The sequence below is a fragment of the Caretta caretta genome, chromosome 16 (assembly GCF_965140235.1).
Source record: "Caretta caretta isolate rCarCar2 chromosome 16, rCarCar1.hap1, whole genome shotgun sequence".
NCBI classification, from domain to species: domain Eukaryota; kingdom Metazoa; phylum Chordata; order Testudines; family Cheloniidae; genus Caretta; species Caretta caretta.
The window spans coordinates 15,830,513-15,848,140 of NC_134221.1; the positions used below are offsets into that span (position 1 = coordinate 15,830,513).

Below are 17,628 nucleotides of genomic sequence, written 5' to 3' on the forward strand. Positions count from 1 at the left end.
AGTGTACTGTGCAGAACACAATGAGGCCCTGACCCTAGCTGGGTTTTTTGGGAGCTACCACAATATAATGATAATTAGCAATGAAATAGTTAATTATTAATAACAAAGAATAGTAATTTACAGCTTCCTAACTTAAACCAGTCAGTCATTCCTTTAATTAAATCTCATGGATTATGTTAACCTCTTCACATTTCAAATCCTATGAGCCATTTGATTTTTTTATTTTTTTTTTTTAAATAGCACTTAGATTTATAGGACAGTACCAGACTTTAAAATAAACAGGCAGTCTAAAGATATTTATGAATAACAGTTCCCCTTCGAACAGTTCCCCTGAAAAACAAAGTTGTTTTCTCTCAGCACTGAAGATGTGGGGCAATATTGCCATTAACAAATTCAAATTCACTGGCTACATTGGCATAGCTGCACATATGCTGTCCCTATTGTGATGTAAAGCTAATGAGATTCCACAGGGAGATAAAAGCCATGCCAGCGCTGCTGGAACACTAATAATGTTTTCTGAACAAAAAGGAGGCGATTCATACCATAAGCAAGTGCTGATAAAGAAAAAAAATGCTTCTAAAAAGATCAAAGTGGGTGTCAAACTTTGGGAAGAGGAGGGGAGGAATAACACCCCCCAAAAGTAGCAACAAACATTGTGATGCTGAACAGAGCAAAGAAAAGAGATGCAAAAATGTCAAACTGTCTAATGGGTGGGGGGTGGGGACCAAACAAAACCCAACAAAACAAAGCACAAACTGTCCAAGATTAAAAAAAAAATAAAAAGGAAGGTAACAGATCAATGCAGAAGGCTTTACTAATGGAAATATCATTTCACGCCAAAGCAAAGAAAATAGCACATGCACCAGCTCATTTTTGGGATATTTTTTCCTCCATCCAAGTTGGAGTTGCAAGATAATTTATTTTGTGTGTTGAACAACATTTTGTATCTACAGGACTTCTCTTCTCTACACTATCTAACAACATTCCTGTTCCCCTCACCTGTCCCTTTTCCAAATTAGGGTGTCCTCTAGTACACAAACTGATTAGACAACTACTACTCTGAGTCACAGAAAAAACTCTTCCAAGAGATTTTACAAAAAAGCGTCAATTGTCACAATTCACCTTCTGGAAAATACCTGTGAGTTTTTCCAAACAAAATGAAAGATACACTATTGAAGTTAAAGACAAGTTTTGCTAAATGAAATATTTATCATTTAACCAGACACATTCACATTTTACAGCAGAGTCTCAAAGCAAAAAAGGACTCTAGTTACAATAAAAATTGACTGGTAGAGACATGCTCTTGGGTCCTGTCTTCTGAATGAACTTACATTTCTACTGGACTGGATGAGCAGATTTTGGTTTATCAAAATACAACTGTGTTTAAATTTGAATAGAAGCACTTTCCCTCTTATTAGCAGTTATTTAGATTGATCTCTGGCACCAAACTTAACTTTTTTGGTTCATTTCTGTTTCCAAACTGCTTATAAATGTACACAGCTTGAATGCATATCTTTCTTCCAGTCTAGAGAGATGCCTGCATTCTGAGTTCAAACCGCAGATCACCAGGCTTCCGTTGGATCAAACCTAATCTTTAACATGACTTTATGGGAATGAAATTTTCAATACTTTTTATCTAAGAATAACAATTAGGTCCCCACCAGCGAGTAGAGTTGTCTGGGTATTTGCTCACTCTGAGAAACTACATGCAGAGCACAGATGGCTGCTCAGCAGTAGAGTGAAAAGGCAGGTACTCCCTAGTTCCTTATCGCATCTGACAGCTCAGCTTGTTTGCTTGGTAACGTTGTAAATAGCTCATGAGATCAACATACACTGATAGCAACAAACAAAAGCCTTGCTGTTTGTCTGAACCAACCCATCCTCAGCCTTTCTCCAAAATTTCTTATCCACTCAATGGTACTACAAAAGGCACTAGTATATTATTATTCCTGGAGGTTTCACTTTTCAGAAGGGGACAGTATCCAGGAATGAAAAAATATCAGAATTTCCAGTGTTGCAGATTCATTTAAAAAGTACAGTCTTGTTTATGGGTGGGTAAGGGTAAATAAGTGCTTCCACAAATTGTGACAAAAAACACAAAGGTAGGGGTGTTACTTTGCACTATTATGAAGGGGACCTATTAAATAGTCTGGTTTCTTACTATTAAGGCTGACAGGGGCTTAAAGAACTAATAACATAGGATGTTAGAGTATAGGAATTACTATACTGGATTATACCAGTTGTTCCTCTGTTGTAGTATCCTGTCTCAGAGTGGCCAGTAACAGTTTTTAATGTGCTGCCTTTCAATTTAATTTAATGCCCCTTTGCTCTTATATTACTGAAAAGAGTAAAGAATACTTAGAGATGAATGAGAGGCAAACAGCTCCTATCTTCTCAATTTCTCTTTTAGGAAAAAGCCTGAGAATCCCATAATATAGGGGAGCAAAAGCAATTTGGTGAGGTCACAAAACACAGCAAAGAAGAAATAATGTATTCATACATAGCTTTAGGGCTGTCGAATGATTTTTAAAAATCACAATTAATTGTGAGATTAAAAACAATAGAGATTAATCGCAGTTTTAATTGCACTCTTAAACAATAAGAAAATACTATTTATTTAAAAATTTTGGATGTTTTCTACATTTTCAAATATATTCATTTCAATTACAACTCAGAAAACAAAGTGTACAGTGCTCGCTTTATATTATTTTTTATTACAAATATTTGCAATGTAAAAAAAGAAAAAAGAAATAGTATTTTGCAATTCACCTCATATAAGTACTGTAATGCAATCTCCTTATTGTGAAAGTGCAAGTTACAAATGTAGAATTATTATTTTTATATAACTGCATTCAAAAACAAAACAGTGTAAAACTTTAGAGCCTATAAAGTCCATTCAGTCCTATTTCTTGTTCATCCAATTGCTCAGACAAACAAGTTTGTTTACATTTGCAGGAGATACCGCTTCCCGCTTCTTATTTACAATGTCACCTGAAAGTGAGAAGAGGCATTTGCATGGTACTGATGAAGCCGGCATCTCAAGATATTTATGTGCCAGATGTGCTAAACATTCATTTGTCCCTTTATGCTTCAACCATCATTCCAGAGGACATGCTTCCAGGCTGATGACGGGTTCTGCTTGATAACGATCCAAAGCAGTGTGGACTGATCCCTGTTCATTTTCATCAACTGAGTCAGATGTCATCAACAGAAAGATGATTTTCTTTTTTGGTGGTTCGGGTTCTGTAGTTTCTGCATCAGAGTGTTACTCTTTTCAGACTTTTGAAAGCATGCTCCACATCTCGTCCCTCTCAGATTTTGGAAGGCACTTCAGATTCTTAAACCTGGGGTCAAGTGCTATAGCTACCTTTAGAAATCTCACACTGATACCTTCTTTGTGTTTTGTCAAATATGAAAGTGTTCTTAAATCGTGAACAACATATGTTGGGTTGTCATCAGAGACTGCCATAACATGAAATATAAGGAAGAATGCAGGTAAAGCCACGGTGCAGGAGACACACATTTCTCCCCCCAAGCAGTTCAGTCATAAATGTAATTAATGAATTATTTTTTTTAACAAGCATGATCAGCGTGGAAGGATATCCTCTAGAATGGTGGCCGAAGCATGAAGAGGCATAGGAACGTTTACCATATCTGGCACATAAATACCTTGCAACCCTGGTTACAAAAGTGTTTTGTTTTTGAGTGCAGTTATGTAACAACAAAAACCTACATTTGAAAGTTGCACTTTCACGATAAAGACATTGCACTACAGTACTTGTATGAGGTAAACTGCAAAATACTATTTCTTTTGTTTATCTTTTTGACAGTGCAAATATTTGCCATAAAAATAATATAAAGTGAGCACTGTAAACATTGTATTCTGTGTTGTAATTGAAATCAATATATTTGAAAATGCAGAAAAACATCCAAAATATTTATAATAAATTTAAATTGGTATTCTATTGTTGTTTAACATGGTGATTAAAACTGCGATTAATCATGATTAATTTTTTAAATCGAGTTAATTTGTTTTGAGTTAATCGCTTGAGTTAACTGTGATTAATTGACAGCCATAATAAGCTTGTATTCTTAGCAGCTCAGGTTTTGACATAGCTCACATGCATATGCTCCGTAAGAAATAAGCCTGGAAATATTGAGCTTGGAGGAGAGAAAGACCACTTCTTCATCATGGAACCACAGAGCCTTGAGGCTCAGAGAAATCCAGGAAGGAATGGGAGATGCCTCTGTCTTCACGAACAAGGTCAGCTCCCAGACTACTGCACTGGGCAGCACAGCATGGGGAGGAGGTGACCAGCCCTCTGTGGAGAAAGAAGTGGTTCGGGACTATTTAGAAAAGCTGGACGAGCACAAGTCCATGGGGCCGGATGCGCTGCAACCGAGAGTGCTAAACGAGTTGGTGGATGTGATTGCAGAGCCATTGGCCATTATCTTTGAAAACTCATGGCAATTAGGGGAAGTCCTAGACGACTGGAAAAAGGCTAATTAGTGCCCATCTTTAAAAAAGGGAAGAAGGAGGATCCTGGGAACTACAGGCCAGTCAGCCTCACCTCAATCCCTTGAAAAATCATGGAGCAGGTCCTCAAGGAATCAATTCTGAAGCACTGAGAGGAGAGGAAAGCGATCAGGAACAGTCAGCATGGATTCACCAAGGGCAAGTCAAGCCTGACTAATCTAATTGCCTTCTATGACGAGATGACTGGCTCTGTGGATGAGGGGAAAGTGGTGGACATGTTCTTCCTTGACTTTAGCAAAGCTTTTGACACCATCTCCCACAGTATTCTTGCCAGCAAGTTAAAGAAGTATGGGCTGGATGAATGGACTATAAGGTGGATAGAAAGTTGGCTAGATTGTCGGGCTCAATGGGTAGTGATCAATGGCTCCATGTCTAGTTGGCAGCCGGTATCAAGTGGAGTGCCCCAAGGGTCGGTCCTGGGGCCGGTTTTGTTCAATATCTTCATAAATGATCTGGAGGATGGTGTGGATTGCACCCTCAGCAAGTTTGCAGACAACACTAAACTGGGAGGAGAGGTAGATATGCTGGAGGGTAAGGATAGGATACAGAGGGCCCTAGACAAATTAGAGGATTGGGCCAAAAGAAATCTGATGAGGTTCAACAAGGAAAAGTGCAGAGTCCTGCACTTAGGACGGAAGAATCCCATGCACTGCTACACACTAGGGACCGAATGGCTAGGCAGCAGTTCTGCAGAAAAGGACCTAGGGGTTACAGTGGACGAGAAGCTGGATATGAGTCAACAGTGTGCCCTTGTTGCAAAGAAGGCCAATGGCATTTTGGGATGTATAAGTAGGGGCACGGCCAGCAGATCGAGGGACATGATTGTTCCCCTCTATTCGACATTGGTGAGGCCTCATCTGGAGTACTGTGTCCAGTTTTGGGCCCCACATTACAAGGAGGATGTGGAAAAATTGGAAAACGTCCAGCGGAGGGCAACAAAAATGATTAGGGGACTGGAACACATGACTTATGAGGAGAGGCTGAGGGAACTGGGATTGTTTAGTCTGCGGAAGAGAAGAATGAGGGGAGATTTGATAACTGCTTTCAACTACCTGAAAGGGGGTTCCAAAGAGGATGGATCTAGACTGTTCTCAGTGGTAGCAGATGACAGAACAAGGAGTAATGGTCTCAAGTTGCAGTGGGGGAGGTTCAGGTTGGATATTAGGAAAAACTTTTTCACTAGGAGGGTGGTGAAACACTGGAATGCGTTACCTAGGGAGGTGGTGGAATCTCCTTCCTTAGAAGTTTTTAAGGTCAGGCTTGACAAAGCCCCGGCTGGGATGATTTAGTTGGGGATTGGTCCTGCTTTGAGCAGGGGGTTGGACTAGATGACCTCCCGATGTCCCTTCCAACCCTGATATTCTATGATTCTATGGTGTGTTCTAAAGTAGGCAGCTCTCAACAAGAAAAACAACAAAAGATTGAAGTTCCTTAAGTAAGTGCTTCCTCAATACAGTATTGTAGGATACAGGAGTTTTCCTGAGGGTAGGGTTTGGTGGCTGTGTCAAAAACCTATGAAAACCAGAAATATTTAATCTGTTTGGTTTTCTTATTTGGACTTGATCGGACATTTAATCTTTGCTTAACCAGCTACTTAAATACAGCCAAGTACTGATCATGGAAGCAAGCAATCAGCCAGGTGATCCTCGAACAGTCCTTCTCCTCTCTTTGAGCAGGCATCATCAGTAGTTCAGTATTCAGCTCATGCACACATTGTTTTATTCAGATATTATTGACAAGAATACATCTTCATACATTACAATACTTGTGTGTCCTTGTAATGGTGACAATTGTGCCCTAAACTTCATTAGTTTGGGACTGAGACAAAGACCCGGAAGCACAGCAAGAAATGCAAATGGCATCAGGCACTGTCAGTGATGTACTACTGTCTCTCCTCCCTGAAAGAAACTAGCATTTGAAAATTTGGAGAAATAGAACCCCGAACACTAGGATATATATGACTACTCAAAGCACTCTTTTGTGGAAGGCATATTTTCACTCATATGTTCAATTCTCATGTGGTTTCATCGTGCTTGTCTTGTTCTTGCAGGATTTTTTTACACTGTAATTTTTAGACTGTGATCATTTCCTTACATTACAAACAGCTTGTTGAATAAAAGACAGAAGCATGATTCACCTTATAAAACATGTACATATGCATTCAGGTCTACACACTCTATTTTATCATCCATAATGCCCTCCTACCGCTAGATATTTTAAAGATCATGACTAACTGCACAAAGGAAAAATCTAAGCAACTGTTTAACAATTAACCAGAAAATACTGGAACTAGCTTGTTTGCTGGTTTTGCCAACTATCTTTGGGGATTGTGCCTGCTTTGAGCAGGGGGTTGGACTTAGATGATCTCCTGAGGTCCCTTCCAACCCTGATATTCTATGATGCTTCGAAATCTCTTGAAGCTTGGGTTCAAATGTAGGTAGGATCTCAAAGAAGAAATCTAAAGGATTGTTTAGTCCCTGCTGTACATGTGAAACCATCATACAACCAACTTGCAATCTGACTACTGTGAATCTCTGTTTAGGATAGCCCACTATTAGGCTACCAGGGGTGCTGTAGGACAAGACTGAATTGGCAGGAATACATGTGAGTTTACATGGTGCCTATGGATCAAATAGCTAATTGGGGGTGTGGGGGAAGAGAAGGAATAAATTACATTAGACAGATTAACTATATCTTGTTACTGAAGGGCTCAACTGATAGTTAAGGGTAGAAGTTAGCTACTGGTAAAGTGTTTCATTCACTACACTACAATAAAAATAACTACACTGTCCTTTTTCCTTCTACTCTCCCTCTGAATGAGAAGCTATGAAGCTTGCTCCAGTCACTACAATATTTTCCTTCAAGTCACCTACTTGGCATTCCATACCCCTCACCTCTATTTTTCAGATTTCACAGCAAAATTTAAACAGTAAATATTTCTAAATTTCTTGTCTTATTCCTCCTCTTAGGTTACTGAATGAAGACATGTGAGGTGTTAAAATAGGGAGGTTAAAGATCAAAACAGTCACCGCACCTGCTGAGTTTAAATGTCAGAAAAATATGGAAACAAGTAAACCTTTTCTTTATTGTTTGTGGTTTTGCCCTTTCAAATATTCCCCCCTTATTTTTAAGTTCCATTCTCTGAGACTAACCCTGCTGGTAGATTTGGTGGCTATAAAAGCTTATTCACCCCAGGACGAAGTTCAAGAAGTCTCCAGGGAACCTTAGTAAATGACTGTACATTTTAGCAGTAATGGGCCCACTGGGAGTTCTCCCCCTTGGTATTATACACACATGGGTATCCTGTCTAATAAGGAGGAGAGAAAAGGCTTGCTGACACAGCCAACGGTTGCAGACGAAAGTCAGGACAAATTTAGCTTCATTTGACAGAGTTGGATAAAGGATCACAGGTCTCTGGTCCTTAACCTAGAAAGTCATGCTGCAGTCCTGTGAGAATTTGACAGGTTTGCAGCTTCCATGAGCAGATATCTTGTGAGCTCCAGATGTTGTTATATTGTCATTGAAGAGAGTTTGGGAACTACGTCCAGCTTTTTAAAAATAAATGTCCCTGCCCTTCAAAGGAATGATGGATTCTGCAGCATTAAAGGAAACGGACACAGTCAAAGGGCTTCCCAGCCTCCTTGGTGGAAGTCATTGTTGCTCTTCTGAGAAGGTGAAAACTGAGCCATTTCCACAAACGGTCAACACTGACTGCACATAGAGAAAGATTTCATGGACATACAGATATGTTGTGACATGGGTAGACAGAGATAAATTCAAAAAATGGTGGGAAAACATTTATTCTGGAGATTTAAGAGTGCCAGACTAAAATCACTTCTCCAACACTACTTTATCTGATATCCTTTAGCTCATGTTGCTATATCATTATTTCAATGTATTAAAAAGAATTTGATGGGAGCATAACTTCATCAGAGAATAAAAAAAGCAAAATCACAGCATTTTCCACCAGCTGTTTAGAAATGTTGACTATATTTTTCTAGGTCCTAGTTTTAACTTATTTCCCTATTAGTGCACAGTTATAGGCTCTGCTACTGATTCTCAGGAAGAAATGATATTTTGCATTTCTATAATGTTTTTCATCCAAGAAACTCGAAGCAATGCAACCAAGATTCAGAGCTCCTGTGAGGTAGGAAAGTATAATCCCTATTTTAAACAGAGGGAAACTGATCCACAGAGAGGTTAAGTGATTACTCAAGGTAGCACAGTGAGTTAGTGGCAAAGCTGGGACAGAACTCAAAAACCCCTGCGTAACAGACCCTCGCTCAAGCCATTAGACAACACTTCCTCCCTCCAGCAACCATGTGTTTCTTATTTTAAACTAATCCGTTTTATATTATTTGATTAGTTTTCCTGGATAGGAATGATAAATAGTAATTTAATATTCAGATAATTTAATTCTATTTCAATTATGAATGAAAAGTTGTAGACTATTTGCAATGAAAAATGAACATAAGAACAGCCATACTAAGTTAGACCAATGGTCCATCTAACTGAGTATCCTCTCTTCTGATAGTGGCCAATGCCAGATGCCTCAGAGGAAATGAACAGAACAGGCAATCAGTGAGTGATCCATCCCCTGTCATCCACTCCCAGCTTCTGGCAGCCAGAGACTAGGGACATCTAGAGCATGGGTTTGCATCCCTGACCATCTTGGCTAATAGCCATTGATGGACCTATCCTCCATGAACTTATCTAATTCTTTCTTGAATCCAGTTATACTTTTGGCCTTACAAGTTCCACAGGTTAACTGTGTGTTGTATGAAGAAGCACTTCCTTTTGTGTGTTTTAAACCTGCTTCCTATTAATTTCATTGGGTGACCCATGACTCTTGTGTTATATGAAGCAGTAAATAACATTTCCTTATTCACTTTCTTCATACCATTCATGATTTTATAGACCTCTAACATATCCCCCCTTAGTTGTCTCTTTTCCAAGCTGAAAAGTCCCAATCTTTAACCTCTCCTCACAGAGAAACTGTTCCATACCCTTAATCATTTTTGTTGCCCTTCTCTGTACCCTTTTCCAATTTTAATATATCTTTTTTGAGACAGGGAGACCAGAACTGCATGCAGTATTAAAGGTATGGATTTATATGTCAGTTTTGGCGGGTTTATTTCCTATACAGCCCCTAGATAGATATGAGATGGTTAAAGTTTCTTTTCACTACTGATATGTATTCAAACCAGCACTCTACATATTTCATTGAATTTAATTAACTTAATATTTTAAAAGAAAATTTAGTGAGTTAATTGTGCTGCAATGACAGTGCTAGAGAACAAAGACTTACCCCTCTCCTGTGGGTAATGGGATGTGAACAAAGGAAGTACAGGTTTCTCCCATACTTTCTCACCAAACTACCTCACCTCTGACCTGACGGGCCACCACCCAGGAGGGAGGGGAAGTCCACTGTACATGCTTAAACTTCTGGATTGAACTGAGACTGCCAAACTAATTTTTATCGTCATTTTGCACCTAGATACTACTCTGATTATTGCCCTATAAATATCTTAGTTAGAAGCTAGGTAAAATCACAGGGCCAACTAGCATCCAGTGTGATAGCGGCTATTATGTGGATTCCTAACAAGTAGGAACTGTACTGAGACTTCCAACTTGCTTCACTAACTATTATGCAGCCATTGGGCTGGCTTTGAACTGGTGGCATAAACTGTAAAAGAATTCCTCATCTTTTTACCAATTATATTTACAGTTTAGAATGTGTAGCGGATACTTCTACCCACTTCTCAAACTGATTGCACTAAGGTGAGAACTATTACTAAGTACGTTGGTTGGTCCCTTTTAAAAATATATTCTAAACTAAACATCTAAGGAATGCCTATTATGATGATTTGCAATACATTTATTCCCAAAATGTAGTTGGCACTGTACAAATATATAGGAAGATGCAGCCTCTTTCTCTTGAGATCATAATGTAAAACACATGGAGAATTTCAGAAGACATACTTAATTACAAAAACCTAAACCTGTTCCATTGCAATAATTACTTCAAAGCATTATTGATAAAGGATTATTAAGATTAATTCTGCACTAACTTACTTTCCACTGCATTCTTCTCTTCCTGACATAGGAAAGAAAATATTTTTGTGGACAGAGAAGAATTAACTGATTAAAGAATCCTTTACCTGTCTCTAGAGTAAAGAAAGAGCTACAGTGGTATTCTTTCTGGCTTAATACTAGTCAGGGAGGGACTGCTACCTACCTCCCAAAAAGCTGCCCCCTTTGATCTTTAGCGGGTTAGTATCATAGGTCAAAAATGCTTTTCTTTTGACTGCACATGAAATCCTGGGAGGGAGTTTGGATTTTTGGGAACATTTATGCTCAACTACAGGTGATATACCTTTAGTTTTGACCCCTTCTTTTATGCCCTTTAGAGTCCCTGACCCATAGTTGTTACACAAACTACAGAAGTAGATGAAAGGAATATAGTAGCTTGAGCCTTAAATTCCTCGAACTGTGGTTTAAATGTAATGAAATTGTAATTTAAAGCCAGTTCAGTTTGAACTTACAACATTTTGGCCAGAGGTTTTCATAGAGAAATTTTATTTCACTTGCCTTGAAAAAAAAGCACAATGTCTAAAAGTGTCTTCAAATTCTTGGCAGGTTTATACTTACTGGGCTTATTTTTGTCCCATACCATTCTCACATACGTGGAATGCCCCTGATTTCAGGGGAATTACTTTAGTTTACAGGAGCATGAGAGGACAAACAGGTCCAATAGCTAGCTTTAAGGTAAAATTTTCAGAACTGCCCAAGTCCCACTGACTTATTAAAATTAAACCTCAAGAAGAGGAATGTGTGGAATTTGTTTCAGAGAAGTTTAGAAATGGTGCCTGTTGACTTCCCTCCCCAGAGAGGATGCACTTTTTCCTTTAAACTGAGAAAGCAAAAGAATAGATTTTTAGACTTAAACTACTTAGAAAGAATTAATCAAACTAAAGCTCAAAAGTAAATAAGTAAAAAAATGTTTTCTCAGGCTAGAGAGGAGAAAGTCCCATAGTTTGGACCCTGATCACCATGGCTAGGGTCAGAGATATGCCAGGATATAAGTGTAAATCTGAGAACAAAAAAAAAGTGTATCCTATTTTTGTCCTATTTACTATCTTCAATCATTGGAGATTATATTTTGTTCTTTGCAAGCCGTGATGGAAGTTTTATAGTCACATTTAAGATGGCTGACAAATAACACAATACCTAATTGCTTTTGCAAAGTGTTTGTCTATTCAAAATCAAGAAGTTCTGCAAGACACAGAATCCACATTTCTCTTATAGGTACGGGGTAGAAAGTAAATGGTGTCGGACTTACCTTCTGAAAAACCTGATAGTTGGATTTGGACCATATGTCAACCTGTAGTAAGAAAAAAAATATATATATATACACACACACAACCACCACACATGGATTCAGATGAACATTTTATTAGACTAAGATTGGTCTTGAAAAAAATCTATAATCCTCAATCATCAAAAATAAGCAGTCTAAACAAAGAGACAGAGGAGCATATTTGTTTCTTAACATTACCTTGGTTTCCAGTGTGCAGGCTGATAGGGATTGCTCAACCTCAACAGAATGTTTTAGGATTTTTCTCTTGCATTCACTCACTGGACTTTACTAGGTTAAATTGAGTTTATGCTACTGAGTTAACTGCTCCAAAAGATAGACTATAAAGCCACTCTGCTGTCCTCTTTCTAATCTGTCAAGACTCACCTAAATTGCCTAAAGGAAATTACCAACTGATAATGGCTAGATGGAGGGCCAGTAAAGACTTCCAATATTTATTTGTATACATCTATAGAGATCTCTTATTTATATTTAAAAAGTGTCAGGGGCATCTATATTTTGTCGAGTCTTCAGCCAGTTGTTGGTGATTTCCTATTACTAAAACTAGACGGGCTGGCACACAAAATTGACACATTTAGCACTATTAATTGAAGTGATATTAATAAAGGAAGCCAAGTTTTTTGTATCTCATGCTGAAGATATACTTGAATCCTTGGCACTAAGGATTTAACACAAGAAAACTTGTCATCTGTGAAATTCCACTGTGAAGGCTGCACTCTTCATTATCCTTTAGTATTCAACTACAGACATTTCACATACAGACAATTAATGAAATGAGTTATTGTATATTTTTATTGTATTTTTAATAATGTAGTATGGAACCTTGAGTGCTTTGGTGCTAGGCTACCTAATAAATATTAAAAAGTTTCCTCTGAAATATTATACTGTCTAGCCCTTTCCACTTGTTCTACCGCCCATATGCATAGACAACTTCCTCTGACTTCAATAACAGTTGTGTGGCTTTAGTTATATACACATATGGGCTGCAGGATCCTGTGGGATACAACAAGAAAAAGAGTAGTGCAGGACTTTTAAAGTGGTGTCTACTAACAATGCTGTTCTAACTTGGTTGTAACCACTATGTGCTCAGTCTGACAGTTGAGATATTCATAATGCCGTTTCCTAAAATGGGCAGTGGTATTTTCCACATAAATAATGTTTTCTATTATCTCAGTTTCATGACCCAGCATTTCTGAGCTAATTTTACAATAAGAGGAATAAAGTGAGGGACATTTGATATATACGTATGATAGACCATTGTAGAGTCTCAGCACAACAAAACCCATTTCACATATGTACACTGTTAGAATGCCTAGAGGTTTTCAGTTCTCAAGGGTGGTTTATACACCATGTGAATCAGAAGAATTTTATACAATAAGATCCACACTTAAAAAAAAAAATCTGTCCTATAAGGTTATTTTGCATTTCTACATCACCATTAATCAGTAAATCCCTCAAAATGCTTTACTTGCAGTAGGCACATGACTATCTAAGGTATTATAGGCTCCAATGATGGACACATAACCACCACCCTATACCGGAAACCTACTGAGCGCTATACTTACGTACATGCCTCCAGCTTCCATCCAGGACATACCACACGATCCATTGTCTACAGCCAAGCTCTAAGATACAACTGCATTTGCTCCAATCCCTCAGACAGAGAAAAACACCTACAAGATCTCTATCAAACATTCTTAAAACTACAATACCCACTTGCTGAAGTGAAAAAACAGACTGACAGAGCCAGAAGGTTACCCAGAAGTCACCTACTACAGGACAGGCCCAACAAAGAAAATAACAGAACGCCATTAGCTGTCACCTTCAGCCCCCAACTAGAACCTCTCCAGCGCATCATCAAAGATCTACAACCTATCCTGAAAAATGATCCCTTACTCTCACAGATCTTGGGAGACAGACCAGTCCTCACTTACAGACAGCCCCCCAACCTGAAGCAAATACTCTCCAGCAACCACACACCATACAACAAAAACACTAACTCAGGAACCTATCCTTGCAACAAAGCCCGATGCCAAATTTGTCCACATATTTATTCAAGTGACACCATCATAGAACCTAATCACATTAGCCACGCCATCAGGGGCTCATGCACCTGCACATCTACCAATGTGATATATGCCATCATGTGCCAGCAATGCCCCTCTACCATGTACATTGGCCAAACTGGACAGTCTCTATGCAAAAGAATAAATGAACACAAATCTGACATCATAACATTCAAAAACTGGTAGAAGAACACTTCAACCTCTCTGGCCACTCAGTAACAGACTTAAAGGTGGCAATTTTGGAACAGAAAAGCTTCAAAAACAGACTCCAACGACAAACTGCTGAGCTTGAATTAATATGCAAACTAGATACCATTAACTTGGGTTTGAATAGAGACTGGGAGTGGCTGGGTCATTACACATATTGAATCTATTTCCCCATGTTAAGTAACCTCACACTTTCTTTTCAACTGTCTAAATGGGCCATCTTGATTATCGCTACAAAAGTTTTTTTCTCCTGCTGATAATAGCTCATCTTAATTAATTTAGCCTCTTCCTCCACCTTTTCATGTTCTCTGTATGTATGTATGTGTGTGTGTATATATATATACACACACACATATATATTTTCTTACTATATGTTCCATTCTATGCATCCGATGAAGTGGGCTGTACCCCACGAAAGCTTATGCTCAAATAAATTTGTTAGTCTCTAAGGTGCCACAAGTACTCCTGTTCTTTTTGTAGTATCTGAGCAACTCAGTGTCTTTAATATTCTGACCATGTATTTAAAGACTACTCGTGTAAGCAGGGTCTTGCAGGTTATGCTTAAGCTCAAACAAAAGCTTGATGTGGGAATTAATGGGTGATGGTCTATGACCTGCATCATGCTTCAGATGAGACAGTCATAATGGCCCCTTCCAGCCTTAAAAAACAAAGAAACAAAAAATATGTTATCTTCTAGAATTCTCCTATGAAGTGGGTATATATTATCCCCATCCTACAAGTGGGGAAACTGAAGCACAAAGAGGTTAAGTGACTTGCTCAAGTTCACAGAGCTGCAACAGATTTCCAGAAGTCTGACTTTGTACTGGTTTTGGCCATTAGACAGCTCTGCCCCAACCTTCACACACATCTAAGAAGGGATCTAATGAAATAAAACATTCCTTGTTTTGCAATGAATAAGGCATACGGTGTTTAAGTTTCATTTTATTAAAGCTGTAGTATGAAATCTCATAAATAAGTCCTGTTGAACCAATGTGCCACCTCAGAGCCAGCAAGATCTCCTAAATTCATTTGTAGGAGATTGTGCTGATCTATGTGAATATTTATCAGCTTCAGCCTGTCTCTATAACAAGGGCATTTCTTCTAATCTTTTGCTGGTCCTGTGTCCACGAGTAAGTGATTCAGCAACAATTGACACAGAACACATTTAGCTGAATGAAGTGAGAGGACTGGTCTACAGGAACCAAATAAATACCCCTTTGAAAACTGTACTTAGATTTCCAAACAGCTGGGTGTGTTTTTGTTTTGTTTTTTTGTTAGGCTAGATTTAAGGTTGTGGGTACTGAACCTATCTGTGGTTTCAATGCCTTTTACTTTTCAACAATATAGGAGCTAAAAACACCAAACAAATAGGAGTTAAGGTTGCACTTCTCAAACAAGGGACTGATTCAAACATTTACACAAGCACAACTGATATGCTAGTGCAATTTTAACACAGCCTTCAGAATATATACTGTCTCGGTGGAGGTAGCAACGATGGCAACTTCCTCCCTCCTTTCCTGACCTCCAGCTTATTTCCTATTACTATAGGGCCTCATATAGTCATAATTTCTCATCTGCAAATCTTATCATGGAAATCACACTTATTGCAGAATTGTGCTGCAGAGATATGTAGCTTTCATTTTAAAAATATCATTTCTAACCTTTATGGTTGGGTAGAAAACATCAAAAACATGAATTACAAGTAAAATGCTGCAGGGAGTCTGATGTGTGGCCTGATCCATTCACTTCTGTCAGAACCCTGTGGACTCCATTGTTCTGCAGCTATAGAAATTGGCATTTTCCCCAAATACTATGGAATTCAGCATTTCTGCCACTGAATTTACTGTTTTGTTATAACTATGTGCCCAGCATTTTGTCTTCTCTCTCCCTGCCCTTCTTGGACCTACATGCAGCTGTGTCTTGCGCCCCAACTTTCCCTATAAAGGGGAATTAATGGGATTAAAGAGCATGTTCTTCCATGGAGCCAGGCAGCAGAAAGTAAAAGGTGTTAGAGTGGGCATGTCCAGCTTGTAGCCAGGAAGTGACAGGAGCCAAAAGTCTGGGCTGTTGCACGGACAACAGCATACCAGCTGAAGCCCAGTAAGCTGGGGAGGTAAAATTGCTGAAGACAGCTAAAAGCTCCCCACTCTGGAGGATGAAAGAGGTTCTGAGCTGGATTACTTGGCATTATGGGAGCCAAGAAATGGAGCCAGGACACCTGAAGAGAGTAAGGAAAAACCCATCCGGAAAAATAAACACGGTGTAAAATGAAGAATTTTACATCAATGAGTTTTTTTCAGCTATGAGCCAGAGATGTGTTTGAGTGTATATGGGTGGAAGATGGGAATTCAGGGTATTTAATGGCAGTAGAATGAACTAATATTGCTGTGGAATTTAAGGGTAGCTATGATTTTTGGTTCCATTGTGCCATGAAGTACACAGGGCCCTGATTATTAGTTCTCTCGGGTAGCACCTAGATGGCCAAAAGAGGACTGGAGCCCTGTACAGAGATAGACATGATATGTGCTCTCCCCTCCCCACCAATAGCAACCTACGGCCCCAATCCTGCAACGATTTACGCTTGGGCCTTAAATGTATAATTTTAACACTGCATTGGAGCTATCTTTATCATTTAGTTATATTATCGTTTATACATTTTAACAATTTTTTGTACACAAAGGAGAAATCAGACATTCTAAGTGTTTGGCAAGAAATAGGAACAGATTCTATTTACGAAGTTCTGCTGAAGTTTACATTCTTACATATAAACAGGTTAGTTTTGTTTGGTCAACCTCCTTCTTTAAAATAAATTATAGCTATACAATTATTTTGATTTTTTTTCTGTTATGGTAATGCTCAAAGGCTCCAAATAATGATCAGAACTCCTTTGAAATGCATCGTCTCTGCTCCACAGAGGTTACAAACTAAATTGAAACAAGTCACAATAAGTGAGGGTAGGTTTACGGCAACATTTCTCAAATGTGGCCACAGCCTCCTGCGCATATTTATTTGGTTTTCCTAAAGCTAATCAAGTATTTTAGGAAAAAGTGTGAGAGTAGCCTCCAGCAAGAGTTGGTGACCACGCTCTGAGGCCACCAAAAAATGTGTCCTGAGCAATCCTGGTCTACAGTGCAATCATGGAATGAGATTGCAGCTTGTATGTATCTATCTGAGCTAGTTTTAATGTAAGTAGCTCAGGTACTGAGTAGTGACGCTATAGGAGAGTGTGCTTAAGTGTGTGCTAGCTGCATGAGTAATTTAACCAGTGTTCTTGGCAGCCTTGTACAGACCTCGCTGAATTGCACACTGCCACAGCTTCACTAAGCAGGTACCCGAGTTAGCTAGATTAAAGGTAGCTCAGCTATATCCACATGAGCTGTAATCACATCCTGTGATTGCAGTGTAGACATATCCCAAGTGTGACAAAAGAGAAGGGGATT

General features: G+C 38.8%; 1 protein-coding gene across 1 annotated transcript in view; it reads right to left on the reverse strand.

The window, feature by feature from the left end:
* Positions 1-17,628, reverse strand: part of MED27 (mediator complex subunit 27) — a 184,885-nt gene that overhangs the window by 6,627 nt on the left and 160,630 nt on the right. The window contains exon 6 of the mRNA XM_048822906.2: positions 11,880-11,921. Coding sequence (XP_048678863.2) covers positions 11,880-11,921 — 42 coding nt within the window. The remainder of the gene's footprint in view (positions 1-11,879; positions 11,922-17,628) is intronic.